This window comes from Narcine bancroftii, chromosome 3 (genome assembly GCF_036971445.1).
Source record: "Narcine bancroftii isolate sNarBan1 chromosome 3, sNarBan1.hap1, whole genome shotgun sequence".
In the NCBI taxonomy this organism is placed as follows: domain Eukaryota; kingdom Metazoa; phylum Chordata; class Chondrichthyes; order Torpediniformes; family Narcinidae; genus Narcine; species Narcine bancroftii.
Window position 1 is genome coordinate 349,441,059 of NC_091471.1, and position 17,606 is coordinate 349,458,664.

The 17,606-nt window shown below is 44.3% G+C and overlaps 1 protein-coding gene across 2 annotated transcripts in view; it reads left to right on the plus strand.

Moving 5' to 3' along the window:
• gnav1 (guanine nucleotide binding protein (G protein) alpha v1) overlaps positions 1 to 17,606 on the plus strand; it is an 81,018-nt gene that overhangs the window by 18,956 nt on the left and 44,456 nt on the right. The window contains exons 3-5 of one of the 2 annotated variants that reach the window (XM_069929677.1): positions 8,658 to 8,750; positions 11,152 to 11,265; positions 12,628 to 12,788. In XM_069929677.1, the coding sequence (XP_069785778.1) occupies positions 8,658 to 8,750; positions 11,152 to 11,265; positions 12,628 to 12,788 (368 nt within the window). The remainder of the gene's footprint in view (positions 1 to 8,657; positions 8,751 to 11,151; positions 11,266 to 12,627; positions 12,789 to 17,606) is intronic. The other variant, XM_069929678.1, reaches the window with a different exon arrangement.

Genomic DNA, 17,606 nt, shown 5'->3' on the forward strand with positions numbered 1-17,606 from the left:
AACCAGTCTGGGAGCAATTACCCAGGCTGCGGAGAACAATGTGTCCCCTTGAGGAGAGACATGGCACAATTTCCTTTCATGCCTTTCCTCATTTTCAGATGGGTTTTTCTGCAGGTCCCTGTTTGGCTGGAGCAAGTAAGAATTTCGGGCACACGTGCATTATATACTGATTATGACAACAAACTCATCACAATTCTCCAAGCTGCACAAACTGGGACTCGCGAGGATCCCTGTGTGGATGGCCAGATAATTGAGGAGTAATTTTGTTTTGTGAAGGCTCTGAATTCTCTCTCTTTCCACCCTCCCCACCTGGAAGACCAACAGGGGTCTCGAGCAGGACACTGCCTCTCTGATGGTGCAGCACTCCCTCGGTAGTGCACAGAAGAACAACGCAGGTCAGCTGCTGGATGATCGGGAATGGGGTTTTAACCCACTGCATCAGTGGCTGTTGGGAAGCGAGGGAAACCACAAGAAATGCCTATGGTCTGCACCACCTTCTCCTGGGGGTTCATGGGTGTAGTGTGGGTTGTGTAGGACACGTGGTCTCTCCGTCTAGAACTTGGTGGGATTGTGGAGGGTCATGTAACCCTTCCGTCTGGTACCTGGTTGGAGTGTGGATGGTGAAGGGTCACTGACCTCTTTGTCAGTCACCTAGTAGGAAGTCACATCACATGCCAATCAAGGTTGGACCCTGCCCATCCATTAGTGCACACCTGATCAATGGCCTCCTTTAATCACTCAGTGATTACCTGGCTCGGACTCTCCAGCTTACTGAACCCTGCAGTGGACAACACTGGAGGAGTTGTTGGTAAGGTGTGCACTATATAGGGATTGGGGCTGTTGTATACTGTTGTAGTTGTAGGTAGCATCTGAGACGTACCTACGTTAGACAAGGGGTGGTGGGTAGTGTATTGTAATCCTTAGTTGTGATAAGTCTGTATAAACAGTTGCTAGTATTAGTAGTGTTAAGACCGATGTGACTGGGTGCACTGTGTTGTGTGATTGAGAATACATACATGTGTTATCCTTGTTGCGATCCTATTGCGAGTGTTTCAATAAAGATTATTTCTACATTCAGCCTGTGTCCAGACCTGCTATTGTTTGAATCGACCAAATTTTTCTCTTCCCACACAACAGCGGGTGTGTCTGTGGAGAGGGCATGGTGCCAGGCTGGGAGTCAGCCTGGGTTTATCTGCGCCTACTACATGATGCAGACTTGAACGATGCTACCTCAGTCCCAACTGTCTGAAACTCCACAACAAAGTCCAAGAGGCTTCATTTCCATTTGAGTGGGTGGGAATGCAGGCTGGTGACTGCAGGGTGTTACTTTAATGATTGACGCACACAGCACCCACCTCACCCCGCTTCCCCCACCCCTCACCCAGTTCTCTGCACCCCTCAACCTCCCCAGTGTCTGTGGAAGGTACGTTGATGCTTTGACCCTCCCTCCTCCTCCCCTGCAACCTGACATGGTTCTCCAGCCTACTGCAGCTTATATAAGGGACCATTGGCGAAGGTAACAGTAAATGGATATATATCAAACTAATTTAATTTAAGCAGGTCAACTGGGCAGGGATGTCCACTGTCTCCCTCACTGTTCGCTTTAGTTATAGAACCATTGGCAGAACTGATAAGAACAGAAAATAAAATAAAAGGGATAAAAATAAAAGAGAAGGAATATAAAATCAGTCTATTTGCAGATGACATCATAGTATACTTAACAGAACCAGAAATATCAATAAAGGAAATTGAAGGAATATGGAGAAATATCGGGGTACAAGATCAACGCAAATAAAAGTGAAGCGATACCAATGAATAATGTGGATTTCACAAAGTTTAAGAAAGAATCACCATTTCAATGGCAAACTCAAGCAATCCGATACCTAGGTATTAGACTAGATAATAATCTAGGCCATCTATACAAATTAAATTATCAGCCATTAATGAAGAAATTACAAGATGACTTAGAACATTGGAAAGATTTACAACTAACACTGATGGGAAGGGTAAATTGCATTAAAATTAATATCTTCCCAAGGATACAATACCTATTTCCATCGTTACTAATTCCCTTAACAGAGAAATTCTTCAATGAGCTAAAGAAAATAAGAAGAAAATTCTTATGGAAAGGGAGGAAACTGAGGATAGCGCTAGATAAATTAACAGAATGGAACAAACAAGGGGGCTTGCAGCTACCAAACTTTAAGAATTGTTATAGAGCAGCACAATTAAGATATATATCAAATTTTTATCAAACAAGGGAAAAACCAGATTGGACCAGGATAGAGCTAGATAAAATAGGGAAGAAGGTACCAGAACATATACTTTATAAGTGGGATGAAAAACTGGTGCAATATAGAAGTTCACCAGTACTGCACCATCTGCTCAACATTTGGAAGAAGATTCACATAGAAAGGAAAAACAAATTATCAACTACCAAAATTATTATTGACGCAAAATCAACTAATCCCTTTCACAATAGATAACCTTTCCTTTAGAGAATGGGAGAGAAAAGGGATTAAAAGAATAGAAAATTGATTTTTGGGAAATAATTTATTATCTTTTGAACAAATGAAGTACAAATATGGAATAACTCACGGTACAATGTTTGCATACCACCAACTGAAAACCTACTTAAAGGACAAATTGAGAAGCAGGCTGAGGTTACCAGAAGGAAGCAGCTTTGTATATGTGATTACAGACACAATGATAATTAAAAGATTTATAACAAACATGTACATCAAGCTGCAAGAGAAAGAGAATGATGAAATGAGCTGTAAACCCAAATAAAAGTGGGAACAAGATCTAAACATAAAGATAAAAAATGAAATATGGGAAAAGCTATTCTCCGAAACTATGAGGAATACACACGAGGTTAAGCATGATACAATATAATTGGTTACACAGGCTATATATGACGCCCCAAAAGTTAAATAAATAGGACCCAACAGTATCAGATAGATGTTTTCGCTGTAAGAAGGAAACGGGAACAACAGTACATGCAATTTGGGCATGTGAGAAAGTGAAAAAGTTTTGCGAAGATCTAAACCAGGTATTAAATAAAATCACAAAAAGCAACATACCAAAAAATCCAGAGATCTTTCTTCTAAGTAATATAAGAAGTAAAGAATTAGGCCTCAAACTGGATGAAGCACAAAAAAGATTTATTATGATAGCCTTAGCTGCAGCAAAAAAATGTATAATGTCAACCTGGAAATCAGAAGAGAGCCTGAGAGTACAGCAATGGTACGTAGAAATGAATAAATGTATTCCATTGGAAAAAATAACATATAATTTAAAAAATAAAGTCACATTATTCGAACAAATTTGGGAACCGTACATGGAACACAACAGAGAGGGCCTACTGCGGAGCTCCACCCCCTAAAATGATAGAATGAGAAGAAGATGAACAGTGTGTAAAAGTAGATGACACAATTTTCTTGTTTATTTTCATTGTGTGATTACATTGTTTAATGGGTTTATTGAATTGTACATGTTGAACGTGTAATGGGTTGGGAGGTGGGTGGGAAGGAGGGAGGGAAGGGAGGGGGAAAGGGGGAGAAAATGACACTTTATATTTAAGAGGGAAATGTTTGTCTGTATTTTCGTTAATATGGTTCATAGTGTGAAAAATAAAAAAAATTATAAAAAAAGAATATGGGCCGACAACAAAAACATATCAATCCTTGAGTAAGTTTTGTTCCTACTCGAATAATATGAATATTCCTTCTCTCTTGGGTGCTGCTTCCTCCATATAGCCACAAGTTTCATTTCCTGCATTGATTTAACCATAAATTTGGCCACTTTATTCTTTCTACTAGTCTTTTGTCCATTTTTATCCAACATTGGATCCAAATTAAAGTTAGAATCCCCTCCTATCAATATATTTCTTTGTGTATCTACAATCTTCAAAAAAATATCCTGCATAAACTTTTGATCCTCCTCATTAGGTGCATATTGAGCAAATTCCAAAATTCTGAATATATTCCACTTTATCATTACATACCTGCTCGATCTATTATTTCCTCCTCTATATTGATTGGTACATTTTTATTAATTAATATAGCTACACCTCTGGCTTTTGAATTATAGGATGCTGCTGCTACGTGTCCTACCCAGTTTCTCTTTAATTTGTTATATTCCACTTCAGTTAGATGCATTTCCTGCACAAATGCTATATCTATTTTTTTCTTTTTTCAGTAAATTTAATATCCTCTTCCTTTTAATTTGGTTATGTATTCCATTAATGTTTATAGTCATATAGTTCAACGTGGCCATCTCATATTCTGTTTACATCTCATTTCCGCTTCCTCACCACCACCATCCCCCTTTTCCCCATTTTCATCTCAGTTTTCCCTTTTTAAACTCAATGTATGACAACACATTTAAAACATAAAATACTCCAACAACTCCCACATCCAATATTATCTTAACCACAAATACCCTCTCCCCCCCCCCTCTGAGTTGCCCCTTATCCCTTGCCGGGCAACCACAACTCCCCTTTCCATTTGGATTAAACTGATTTTGCAGTGACGATTATTCTCTCCCCCTCCAACAAAACACTCTCCCCGAAAACATTTTTTTTTACACTTATAACAAATTCTCCCTTTTTCCCCTTCCTTCCTTCCCTTCTCTTTCCCTCTTTAGTTCTCTTTAGTTTTATATATATTTTATTGCCGTTCTTCATTCTTATTACATCTCTTCATCTCTCCTTCTGTCCTGCAGGCGTTCTGCAAATTCTTATGCTTCCTCCGGATCCGAGAACAGTCTGTTTTGCTCCCCGAGGGATAAATATTTTAAGTACAGCTGGATGTCTTAACATTAATTTTTTTACCTTTTTTCCATAGGATCGATTTTGCTGTATTAAACTCCTTCCTCTTCTTTAAGAGTTCAAAACTTATGTCTGGGTAAAAAAATATTTTTTTACCCTTGTATTGCAATGGTTTATTGTCTTCTCTAATTTTATTCCTTGCCCGCTCCAGTATATTTTCTCTTGTCGTATATCTCAAAAATTTTACTAAGATGGATCTTGGTTTTTGATGTGTCTGTAGTTTCGGAGCTAATGCTCTGTGTGCCCTTTCTATTTCCATTTCTTCCTGCATTTCTGTCATTCCCAGGACCTTTGGGATCCATCCTTTTATAAATTCCTTCATGTCTGCGCCTTCTTCATCCTCCTTCAGGCCCACTATTTTTATGTTGTTTCGCCTACTATAATTTTCCAACATATCAATTTTCTGAGATAACAACTCTTGTGTCTCTTTAATTTTTTTAAATCACTTTCTTCCAATTTTCCTCTTGTCATTTAATTCCATTTCTACAGTCGTTTTTCATTCTTCCACATTTTCTACTCTTTTCCCTATTTCTGTCATGACCAGCTCTAATCTTTGCATTTTATCTTCTGTTCTTTTCATTTTTCTTTTAATTGCACTAAATTCTAATGTCAACCATTCTTTTAATGCTCTCATTTGTTCTTGAAAAAAAACTTTATCTATATTCTTTCCATCTATTTTACCTTCTATTTCTCTGTGAAGATCTTGGTCGTCTTCCTCTTCTTCTGTGTCTGTACCTGTGTTTGTGTCTTCTTCTTTTATTCTTTGTATCTGTGTCTCCTGATTTTTCTGATGAGTAGCTTTGTCGGGTCTCTTCTTGCTTGGCCTCTTGGTCCTCTTCTTCTGAGCTGCTCACCTGTCGAGCCTCCTGCTGCTCCTCCTCTTGCCATTCACCCCGTCGACTTTCTTTCTCACCTGGTACTTCACTCCCTCTCCTGCCGCTTTCTTCATCTTCCAGCTGGGAGCCCTGGTGTCGGGCATCCCTCAGCTGGTCACGCCATGGTTGCCTGCTCCTCAGCTGAGCCCCCTTGTTTTCCTTTACTTTAGATTGGGCACTTTTGTTTGGCTCAGAGAGCCATTTTTGCAGTCCACCGGTCGGGGGGGTCGTGACTCCGCAGGGCCAACACCAACCACGGAGATCGGGCACTCTTTGCCACTATGGCTCCCTGTTCCTCCGTGCCTTCTCCTTTCTTTTCCGGAATTTTTTCTTTTTTTCCCATTTTTATTTTTTCCTTGTTAGGTGCCATCTTCTTTCTCTTCTCTGCAACTTTATCTTTTATTTCTTATGTTTTATATTTATTGAACTTTGTCTTTTCTTAACTTTTTTTCTTCTTTTCTGGAGAGGGCTGGTTTTACCCTACCGGCCACTACTCCATCACGTGATTCCTCGGAACTTTTTGCTATTCATGCACAAGTCCTTCTGCACTACGTGCTGCAGTTTTTCACCATTTAAATAATAATCTGCTCTTTGATTTTCCTAACCAAAGTGGATGCATTTACTAACATTGTACTCCATCTGCCAGATTTTTGCCCACTCACCTGACTTAACTATATCCTTCTGCAGCTTCTCCACATCCTCTGTATAATTTGCTTTTCTACTCAATTTAGTATCATTTGCAAACTTAGCTACATTATGCTCTGTCCCCTCTTCCAAATTATTAATGTAAATGGTGAACAGCTGTGAGCCCAGCACCGACCCCTGAGGCCCCCCACTTACCATTGTCTGCCAATCAGAAAAACACCCATTTATCCCAACTCTCCACCTTCTGTCAGTTAACCAATCTTAATCCATGTCAATATACTTCCCCCAAGTCCATTCATATGTATCTTATTGAGAAGTCTCTTGTGTGGCACCTTATCAAACACCTTCTGGAAATCCAAATATACAACATCATCCTGTTCCCCTCTATCTACCCTACCCACTATATCCTCAAAGAACTCCAGTGTGTAACCATCTTCTGCCTACATCCCTTTTTAAAAAGTGGCGTGACATTTTCTAATCTTCCGAGACCTGCCCAGAATCCAGAGAATTTTGGTAAATGACCACCAATGCATCGACTATAACTCCCGCCATTTCCCTCAGTGCCCTAGGATGCATCCCCATCAGGACCCGGGGATTTGTCCACTTTCAGTCCCATTAGTTTGCTTGTCACTATCTCTTGTAACTATTATTTTATCGAGGCTCTCACCTCCCTTCGTATCCCTATCACCATTCTTTGCCATGCTGGACATGCCTTCCACTGTGAAGACCGACACAAAATATTTCCTCATTACTCAGTATCAATCTCCCTCTCTCATCTTCCAAGGGACCTAGGTTGACTCTTGCCACCCTCTTCTGTCTTACATATTTATTACATTTTTTTACATATTTAAAACATTTTCAGTTTTTATATTTTGTGCTAATTTATTGTCATAATCGTTCTTCCCTTCCCTTATTTCCCATTTGAATGTCCTGTGTTGCCATTTAAAGTTTTCCCAATCCTTCAGTTTCCCACTACTCTTGGCTACTTTGTACACATGAGCTTTTAATTTTATACTTTTCTTTATTTCCTTAGTTAACCAAGACTGACTCTTCCCTCTCTTACTGTCCTTATTTTTTAACAGGAATATATTTTTATTGGGCACTGTAAAAATAGACGACCACTCTGATCTTCTAGGGGACCAATTTTGTCCCTTACTATCCTTTTACTCTTAACATGCTTGTAGAAACCCTTCGGGTTTACCTTCACATTATCTGGCAAAGCAACCTCATGTCTTCTTCTTGCCTTCCTGATTTCCTTCCATTTTCTATACTCTTCTAGTACCTCATTTGCTTCTTGTTGCCTATACACCTCTCTCTTCATCTTTATGAGATTGCTATGTACAAAGTTAAGGGAAAGAAGTTTAGGGGAAACATCAGGAGTAATTTTTTTTTAAACACAGAGAATTATTGGTGCCTCGAATGCATTGCCAGGGCTGGTGGTGGAGGCTGGAACAATAGGGGCATTTTAAAGAGACACATAACTGAAAGAAAAATAGAGGGTTATGAAGTAGGGAGGGTTTAGATTTTTTTATCAGGAATATACGTGTTGGCACAACATTGAGGGCCAAAGGGCCTGTTCTGTGCTATAGTGTTCTATGTTCTAAGGTCTCATGTTCTGCTGTGCTGTGTAGAATACCTCTGATTGAGACGAGTTTATTGCCTTATGCATCGATGTACAAATACGCTGAAATTTTTGCTGCCGTGACAGAATCCTTCCAGTGGCGTTAACCAGTTCCTCTGCAGTCTCTGCTCTCCTCTGCCTTTGATCTCTGCATTCTCCAGATGTCATTTATAGTTACAGATTGGCCTATCTCCATCTCCATTTCGTGATAATTCTGCTACCTCTTATCCCTTTCATAAGGGGCACGTTATCAGCCCCTTCCAGCACACGAGCCCACACTGGCCAAATACACCCATGTGACCAATCTACATTTTGAAAGGTGGGAAGAAACAGGAGTGCCCGGAGGAAATCCACACAGTCACGGGCAGAATGTATAAACTCCTTACAGACAGTGCAGGATTCAAACCCATGCCGCTGGCACTGTGGCAGTGTTGCATTAACTGTGCCGCCCCCATTTGCTGCACCTTGTCTGCCCAGACCCTGACCTCTGGAATTTCTTCCCTCAACCTCCATCTCCCTCCCTCGTCCTCCTTTTCAATGTGCTCTATCAACTGCTGGCTGAGATTTAGGTTGTCCCTCCTACTGCTTCCTTGCTGAGGCCAAAGTCACTGAGGGGTTTGTTGCTGTGTGTTGCTCCGGTCACCACGTCTCACCTCGGCTAATCTCCTGCCTTTTCTCTCTGTAGCCTGCTGTTCTGGACAACCTCCTCAGCTCGATGAAGTTTGTGCTGCAAGGCATGGGTTCACTGCGGATTAATCTGGCCAACCCCAAGAAAATGGTGAGCAGTTGCAGAGAACTGGGACCCGAATGGGTTCAGTATTGCCCAGAAGTGATTCTAAGCTGGGACACGCCACATCTCCCAGCAAAAACAACACTTACTCAAGAGCGCGAGGTTAAAGTGAGTGGGTGGGAGATTTTAATGGACACGTGTGGAGCAAGCTCTCGTTTATGGTGCTGGGTTCCTGGAGTAGTGGCTTAAGCAGAAATAATGGCAGATTGAGGTTTCTGGATGGATATATGAATATGTGGGTGAACAGAGGAATGTTTTATTTTTAAGCTTGAAGTTTATTTGTCAGGAAATTGTGCACAATAAACAACTGTAAGAATGGAGGGTTGGTCTCAGAAGAACCCTTCTGTCTGTGGGGAAGGGTCACCTGCAGACAGTCCTATAGGATATCTCTGACGTTTATACAGCTGTGAAAGGGACATGATTATAGTGTTTAGGTCAGCCATAGAGAGAGACCAAGGTAAGAACGGCCTGAGTGCATGGTTCACAAGGAGCAGAGCTCTCATTTGATTTGGGCAGAAACCATGGGGCAAGGGGCTGTTCTTGTTTCCTGTGGGGGTTAGGGCAGGATAGGGGTGGGAAGGTAGAGGTTTATTTGGGAGGTGCTGCCCTCAACAGAATACACTTGTTGCAGTAGGGAATTCGGGAAAATGTCTTTTCCCTGGAGTGAACGGAGTTCACTGCCTCAGAGACACTGAGCCAAGGATAGATGTGGGTTTAAGCAGAAGCTAGTTCAACAGGAGAGGGGGCTGAGTGGTGAATACAAGACCTGATGTGACATTTAACATGTGCCATACCATTTCCTCCCTCCTCCTTACCAGACTAACGCACGTGCTTATAGCGTGTCAGTCAGAACCACATCATTCATGACGCAGAGGTGCCAGAGCTTTTGGAATCTTTCTTCAACAGTGCCCCTCTGAGGTTGGCACCATAGGTGGCTGCCTAGTTGGCCTAATGGTAGCGCCAGCCCTGCCTATGGATTGATCTCCGATTTATTTCTCTGCAGCAACCATTCCACACTGTGATGCAGCCGAGCCAGGACGCTCTCAATAAGTTCCTGTAGGAAGTTGACATAATGGTGGCCGGTAGCCTTGCCCATTTCAGTCTTCTCACCTTCCTAACAAGTGAGGAGATGTTGAGGGTCCATCAGTGCAATTACTAGGGCTGGGAATGGGAGACTCTGGGAGCATCCAATGGAATGTACCATCAGCTGTACTATTGCATCAGACCAGCAGGTGGCAGCATCTGGCCAGGTTTATAGAGCCGCAGCTGAACACTCAGCAGGTTGAGTAGCATCAGTGGGAGATAAAGAATGGGCGAGACTGGCGTGAGGGTTAAGGTTCCAACCCAAAACATTAACCGTTCCTTTTTTTCCCCACTGATGCTGATCTAGTTCCTGAGTTCCCCCAGGGGAGTGCATTTAGTTGCAGTGTCCGCGGTCCCCTATCTGTCACAGACATGTCTGGTGCTCAGGGGTTGTGGTGCTGGGCTTCTCCTCGCCAACTTTCCTTGGTCATGGTGCTGTGAACTTTGGGATTCACACTCCATTGTGCCCAATGAGTTTTCAGCCATGTTGTAGCTCCATCAGGGAGGTCCTGGGGTGATGAAGCTTCCATCGTAACAGACACACACACACCCCTCCCCTGACACAGATGAACAGGACTGTTTGTGACCCCAACCTGTCACATGGTCCCTCCCTAAAACCCTCTGCATCTGTACCTTCATCCTCTCAACCGTCCTACCCACTTTATGCTCAAACAACTCCACATTGCAATCCTCCCCAAGAACACGACCCACTTCATCTAATCTTTCCTTGTTCTCCACTACGGTTTCTTCAAGAGGCTCTTCTGCCCTCTCTTTAATGTGGCCACATCTTCCTTGCAGTATGGAGAAGCAGTGATGTTTCTTTATGTTGTTCTCCACCCATTCCAGCTGCTAAACTGCGTTACCAGACCCAGTTGACCTGTCCGCCTGCGACTGAGGACTGGCACTAGAGTCATTATCTTCCCATTTACTGTCACAGAGCTACAGAAACAGGCCCTTCTGCCCACCCTGTCCAAACTGACCATAGTCAATCCCGCTGTGTGGTCCCTAGTCTTCACTGAAGTGCTCGTCTGAATGTCAAGTTTCTCTGCTTCCAGTGTATCCTTGATAGCAACCACTCTTGTTCCCCACACCCCCCCCCCCAACCCCGGTCACACTCGGTACAGTGGGGGGGGGGGGTTCCTTCCATGAGCAAGCTAACAGATTCATACAGCAGGATAAAGTAACAAAGCAGGAGCATAATGATCAATTAGTACCGAGTGGGGTTCATTCAGGAGCCTGATGGGTGCAGGGATGAAACTGCCTTTGAACTAGTAAGTGCACTTTCTTTGTGCCTTCTCCTCAACAGGAGGATGCAAGGAGGAGGGTTCCTGACCTTGTCGGGGGTTCAAATCCGGAGCTCGGGTTACCGATGGCTTGGACTGGACTCTGTGTGGCTGTGGAGGCTGCGGAAGTGCAGGAGGTGAATCTACGGACACCCAGTGTCTCTGGGACGAATTCTCTTTTGCTTCTGACTGTAAGAGGCATTTCAGGCAATTTCTGCCGATGGCAAATCTGTCGGCCTTACAGCAGACAAAAGCGATTTTATGTAATTTGGCCCTGTTTTATTACATGATAGTAAATTAAACCTTGAATCTTGAAGAGAGTGTGTCCAGGGTGTGATGGGTCCTTCAGGATTTGGCTGCCTTTCTCAGGCAGCGGGAGATGGCGTCCGTGGAGGGGATGTTTGCATAATGTTCTGAGTTGCATTCACCACCGCCTGCAGCTTACTGACCCGGAACAGAGCAGCTCCCATCTCACACAGTGATGCACCCAGCCAGGATGCTCCCCCTTTCCTCCAGTGACCACATTCACCTGGATTATGGCTTGAATTGGGCTCAAAGAATCGTTGAGGACCCTTCCCATCTGGCACACAGGATCTTTGACCCCAGCAGGAAGGAGGTACAGGAACATCAAAATCAGTACTGCCAGGCTGGGAAACACCTTAATTTAGTTTTTTATTTATTTATTTTTTAGCACAGAAACAGGCCCTTCCTGTCCACAAGCCCGTGAGACCAAATAGCCTAATTTAGCTTCACACCCCATAATTTTTGATGGTTGGAGGAAGCCAGAGCCCCTGGGAAAAGCCTACGGAAATACAGGGAGAACATACAAACTCCTTCCAGAAAATGGGTCGCTGGTGCTGTACCAGTGTTTTACCAGTGTTGTGCTAACCTAGACACTAACCGTGACACCTTCAGGCAGGTTTTGAGATTAATGAACAATATCCTGTAAACAAGTAAATCATCCCAAAATGTTGATATGTATTGATTGTAAATTGTATCTTCATGTTTCTATGTGATTTTGATGTGCTGTATGTGTGAACTGTGGTGCGGAGAAATGTTGAGTTGTCGGTTCTACGTGTACAATTGGGCGGATGATCCTGTGAGCCTGGAGAAGTTGTTGGGGACGTGCTGAACATCCTCAACGCTGATGGAGCAGAGATGTCAGTGCTCTCCTGACCGTTGCAACAGCGTGTTCACTGTGATCAGCACGCTGGGCAGTCAGGCGTGTTAACGGTTTGTTCATTGTGATTGTCACGCTGGACGGTCAAGCATGTTCACTCTGCTTGTTGCGAGTTTGGCAGTCACGTGTTCACTGCAAAAAGTGAGCTCAGCGGTCATGCGTAGGCTACACTCTCAGTTGCCACGCGTGTTTTCTGAGTACTGGGCGGTTGCGCAGTTGGCTGCTACATGAGTTTGGTGCGCGCTTGCCTCAAGCACGCTAATTCGGTCACACGTGTTTGCTGCGTGTTCATCGTGCACTCATGCTGCCTCTCATACAGGTCCATGCCCAGACGGTGCTGTCGTGCGGTCGGTGTTTTGACGAGGATTCCATGCTACTGCCCTTCGTGGCCCACGCCCTGCGCTGCTTGTGGTCTGACCCGCAGGTGAAGCTGGCAACCTCGCGCGGCTATGAGTTCGAGCTGAACGATTCTGCCCACTAGTAAGTCTGCACTTCCCATGACCCCGATACATCGGGTGGGCAGCAAATACCCATGGTGCGCTGTCCCCCAGACTGGCACAACCCTCACCACATGCCCTGGGTGCCCTGGATTTTCATCACCCATCCTGGGTGTTCCGTGCTCCAGACAGACCCAGACCCAGACCACACACCCCTGGGTGCTCCGTTCCCTAGACAGACCCTTAGCACACACCCATGGGTGTTTGTCCCTCCCTCCAGGTGGACTATCCCATGCGGAGGGGGTTCCCCAGCCCCGCCCCGTCCCGTGCCCCGACATTATGTAAGCACCATCACCTGCTCTTTAAGACGATATGATGAAAGGTTGGCATTGTATTTCCAACATGTGTAATTTGGAGGGGAACTGCAGGTGATGCTGTTCCCACACCTCACTGTCCTCAGTGGGTGAGACTATGTGTTTAGGAGGAGTTGGTCAACAAACTCCTGTCACACAGTGTGGAAGCAGGCCCTTTGGCCCAACTTGCCCATAGTGTCTAAAATATCCCACCCACAATCATGCCTTCTATCTGTGTTTGACCCTGTAAGTGCATGCTATCCACATACCTGTCCAAATAAACATTTCAATGGTGCCTTCTTCATCTACCTCTAGCTGCCTGTTTCAGTCACCACGCTCTGTGAATATATAAAAAATAATATCCTCGGGTTCCTTTTAAATTCCCCCCGCCCCCCCCCACCACCTTCAACCTCTGCCACTGGTTTGATGCCCCTGCTAAGGGCGAAAGACTCTGCATCCACCTCTTCTATTCCTCTCGAAATTTTGAACTCCTCAGAGATCCCTCCCCGCCCCCTCAAATCAGCGGAGCATTTTGTGGATGTTAATCTCCGCAGCGACTGGTGCAGAGGGAGGGAGTGTTCTGGGGAGAGGGTTAGATGGGGTGCCACTTGGGGGGATTGCTGTGTGCTGGGGGGGGAGGGGGTGCTAAGGTAAGCATCGAATGTTCCGCACCATCCTGACTCGGCCCTGGAAACGGCAGGAGCACTTTGGCTTTCGGGAGCTGATTTTCTCCCCGCCCTCCCCATTGACCTGCTCCTGGAGGTATTTATGTGAGACAAGGATGCTTGACTAACAAAATATTAGCTCAAAGGAAAAGGTGCAACATTTTGCTTTTAAATCCCTCATTTAAAAAAATGACTCATTTTATCCAAAATGTATTTGTTATTTTTCCAGGATGTGAGTGATGTTTCATTATAATTGCAGATATTAGAATAATTTATTTTATGAAATTTCCCGTCAAAGGATTATTAAATATACATAACATGTAGATTATATGGTGTGCAGTCTCCTCAAGATGGGAGTCCCAACCATCTTCGCCTTCTGCGCATAATTTCAGCCCCACCAAGCATGCTTAACCCTTTCTTCCCCATAAGGCAACCCTCTCAGCCATGGCCACTGGCAAGGTGATGAATCGGCTGATTCTGCCTTCAGACTTGCAATGTTATAGGCCCCCCAAACTCCCTTTGGTTGGGGTCCTGGCTGTAAAGGGAGCAGGGGGAGAAAGCCAGGCTGAACAGCAAGGCCCAACCAGTTGGCAGCTTTTAACTGATGATCTGCCCCTAATGACTGACTTAACAGCAAGTCCTTGAAAGCACAGTCTTGTTGATTATTAGCTGGAAAGGGCATGGTGTGACATTTCCACAAATCAACTTGTAATTGTTGCTGCCGTTGAACGAGGCTGCCGTTAATTTCATCTTTTGTAGGCAGCGCACTAATTACTGCCTTTGACATTCACACTCTGCCATGGAATTCCAAGGTTGGATGTGCCTCCTGATTTGTTGGTGTTCTGGAGTAAGGTGTCCCGTTACAATGAGGACCAGCGCGGTTCAGTAACCCTAGACCCTGCTCAGCCCGGAGAGAGGAGGGTAACTTGCAAATTGCCCTGCTGTGGACAGCAGGAGCCCACGGCGATCAATTTTTAAAAGTTACTTGTTCAGCTGATGGGCTTATTGGTTTATTTGCTTCACTGATCCATGTACAGTTTGGTGTTGGAGTGTGCATTTGCCTGATTGTCCACAAGCTGGGACTGCTGGCATTTTAACATCACAGAGAGATATGGCATGGAAACAGGCTGCTGTTTACCTCCTGAATCTGTGCTGACCATATCTGCCCCTTTATACTGATCCTCCACCAGTCCCAATTTCCCCTCCATGTTCTCACCAACTCCCTCATCCACCTTCTCACCACTCGCCTACACCCCAGGGGCAATTCATGGAGGCCATGTGACCTAGCAGCATGTCTTTGGGATGTGGGAAGAAACCAGAATGCCCAGAGGAAACCCACGTGGTCACGGGGAGAGTGTGCAAACTCCACGCATACAGCACTGAAGTTTGGGATCAAACCCAGATCTTTGCCACTGTGATATCCCCCGTTAGATCTCTTCTGTCTCCTCTATTTAGCTTCCTGTAACGCGGTGACCCAAACTGCACATTCCCCAGACGTGACCCCACCACAATTCCATCCAGCTGTGAGCTGGCCAGATGACCCTGGCACTGAGCACCCTGCCTGATGACGGCCTCCTTTACCGCCCCCTCTCCTTGTGTTGTTGCTCTCCGGGATCCCAACATCCCTCAGATCCTGCCACTTACTGTACATTTTTCTCTTGCATTTGATCTCCCAAAGTGCAATACCTTGCACTTGTTCAGGTGACACGGGTAGCGTAGCGATTAGCGCAATGCTGTTACAGCGCCAGCAACCGGGGTTTGAATTCGGTGCTGTAAGGAGCTTGTACATTCTCCCCGTGTCTGCGTGGGTTTCCTCCCACCGTTCAAAACATTATAGGTTAATTGAGGTATTTGGGTGGCATTGACTCGTGGTCCAGAAGGGCCTGTTATGTGCTGTACATCTACATTTTTAAAAGATTTGAACTCCATTTCCTTTTTACCCAGATCTCCAACAGGTTTATATCTTGGGAAGGTACTGCACAACTCCTCCAATGTGTGTCATGTGTAAACTTGCTGGTCAGCCAAGTTATTAATGTATTTGCATTGAAGAAGGATGAGGGGGACTTGATTGAAGCCGACAAGATTATGAGGGGCATAGATAGGGTGGAGAGGCAGGGGCAGGAATAGCAAGAGGACATCTGTATAAGGTGAGTGGAGGAAAGTTTAGGGGAGACATCCGGGGTAAATTCTTTACATGGGGAGTGGCGGATGCCTGGAATACCTTGCCAGGAGGGGTGGTGGTGAAAACATTAGGGGCATTTAAAAGATGCTTAGGCAGGTGCATGGATGTGAGAAAAATAGCAGGTTATGGGTGTGAGGTAGGGAAAGGTTAGGCTGTTGAATTTTGGTACTAATTGATCTTCTTAATGATTCCATACTCTGTGCTCTTTGCATGACTGTTCACTGAAGAATCCTTTACCAGGAGTCATTGACAAGTAAGCACGAGGTTGCAGCTTTGAGAACTTGTGGTGTGCCCATGTTGCACGTCCAACTTTTGAGGTCCTCTTCCACACCGTCACAATCCGCGTCTCAGGGGCAGGAAAGCAGGTGGTTGTCAGTTCAGGACTTGAAAAAGAGGACTCAAATCCCAAATTGTTTCAAGTCTTCTCTAATCAAATGGATGTTTATAAAATGGGAACGTTGTGGGAACTGCTTGAGCTGATGCGTTGTTTAATATTCCTCACAGACTGGGCAAGTTCCAGATCCATCTGTTCCCACATACAAGATTTACTCATTGTTTGGAAAAGCTTGATGTGATTCCAACCATATTTTGGGTTTGATTTGTTGAGTCATCTGTGTAGGGGCCTAGTGTTTGGGTGGCTAAAGTAATAATGTTGACAAAATGTATGCTCGCTGGTTACAAATGGCCAAGAAACGAATTCCTCCCAAACTCCTTATGATAGTAACAAGTCTTCATTTCCCTGAGAAAGTTGGTGACTCATTTTGCAATCAAATTGCAATGAGTAGGTGTTGGGTAACATTGCTGTACACCCATAAAGATTTGCATTACATGCTTCTTTTAAAAACTTCAGCATCTAAGGGTGTTACCTTGGACCAAATGCTGAAACATGGGCATTGTTGAATGGCAGAACTATGCAGGCCTTTTGTAAATGGGAGCCTTCCAAAATATGTGGCATGTTCATGATCCCCTCTGCTGTATTGATGTAAATATTGGCTGGTACCCCAGGAGTTACAGCCCCCACCCAACTCCCACTGCTCGCAGAAATGCCTCTGAGAGCTTATGAGACCTCAACATCAGTCGAGGTCTTGGATCAAGATGACCTCTAAAGATGTAAAACAGGAAAGTCCGCAGACACTGTAGTTGCAGTAAAAACACAATGCTGGAGAAACTCAGCAGGTCAAACAGTGTACTTTATGTAGCAAAGGTAAAGATACAGAACCAACATTTCAGGCTTGAGCTGTTATGGGCCCAGAGGACGCCAAAAGCCAGCGGCAATAAAAATTCACCATCAAATAATTACTGAAATAAAAGTCATTTTTAATTTTCTTTAAACATAAAAACAGGATCAAACTTTAACTTATTATTATTAACTTAACCCCTTCTAATTCTAAGCGCATGTGTATGTAATGTGTACAAGTTCAGAAAAGTTCTTTGATTCACAGTCTAATCTCACTTCTCACTCCTCCAAGTTCACCGGTATCAGGCAATTCTTATACTGTGCACAGAATTTAACATTTATGAATTTTCACCAAGCTCTGGTGCTTAAAGATCATTGGTTACCTCTCAGGGAGGTTCTTGTTGGTTTCAGAGAGAGAATCGTTGCTCGTTGGACACACACAAACTGATTCCCTCCGATCAGCCACTTCATTGTCTTGCCAAAG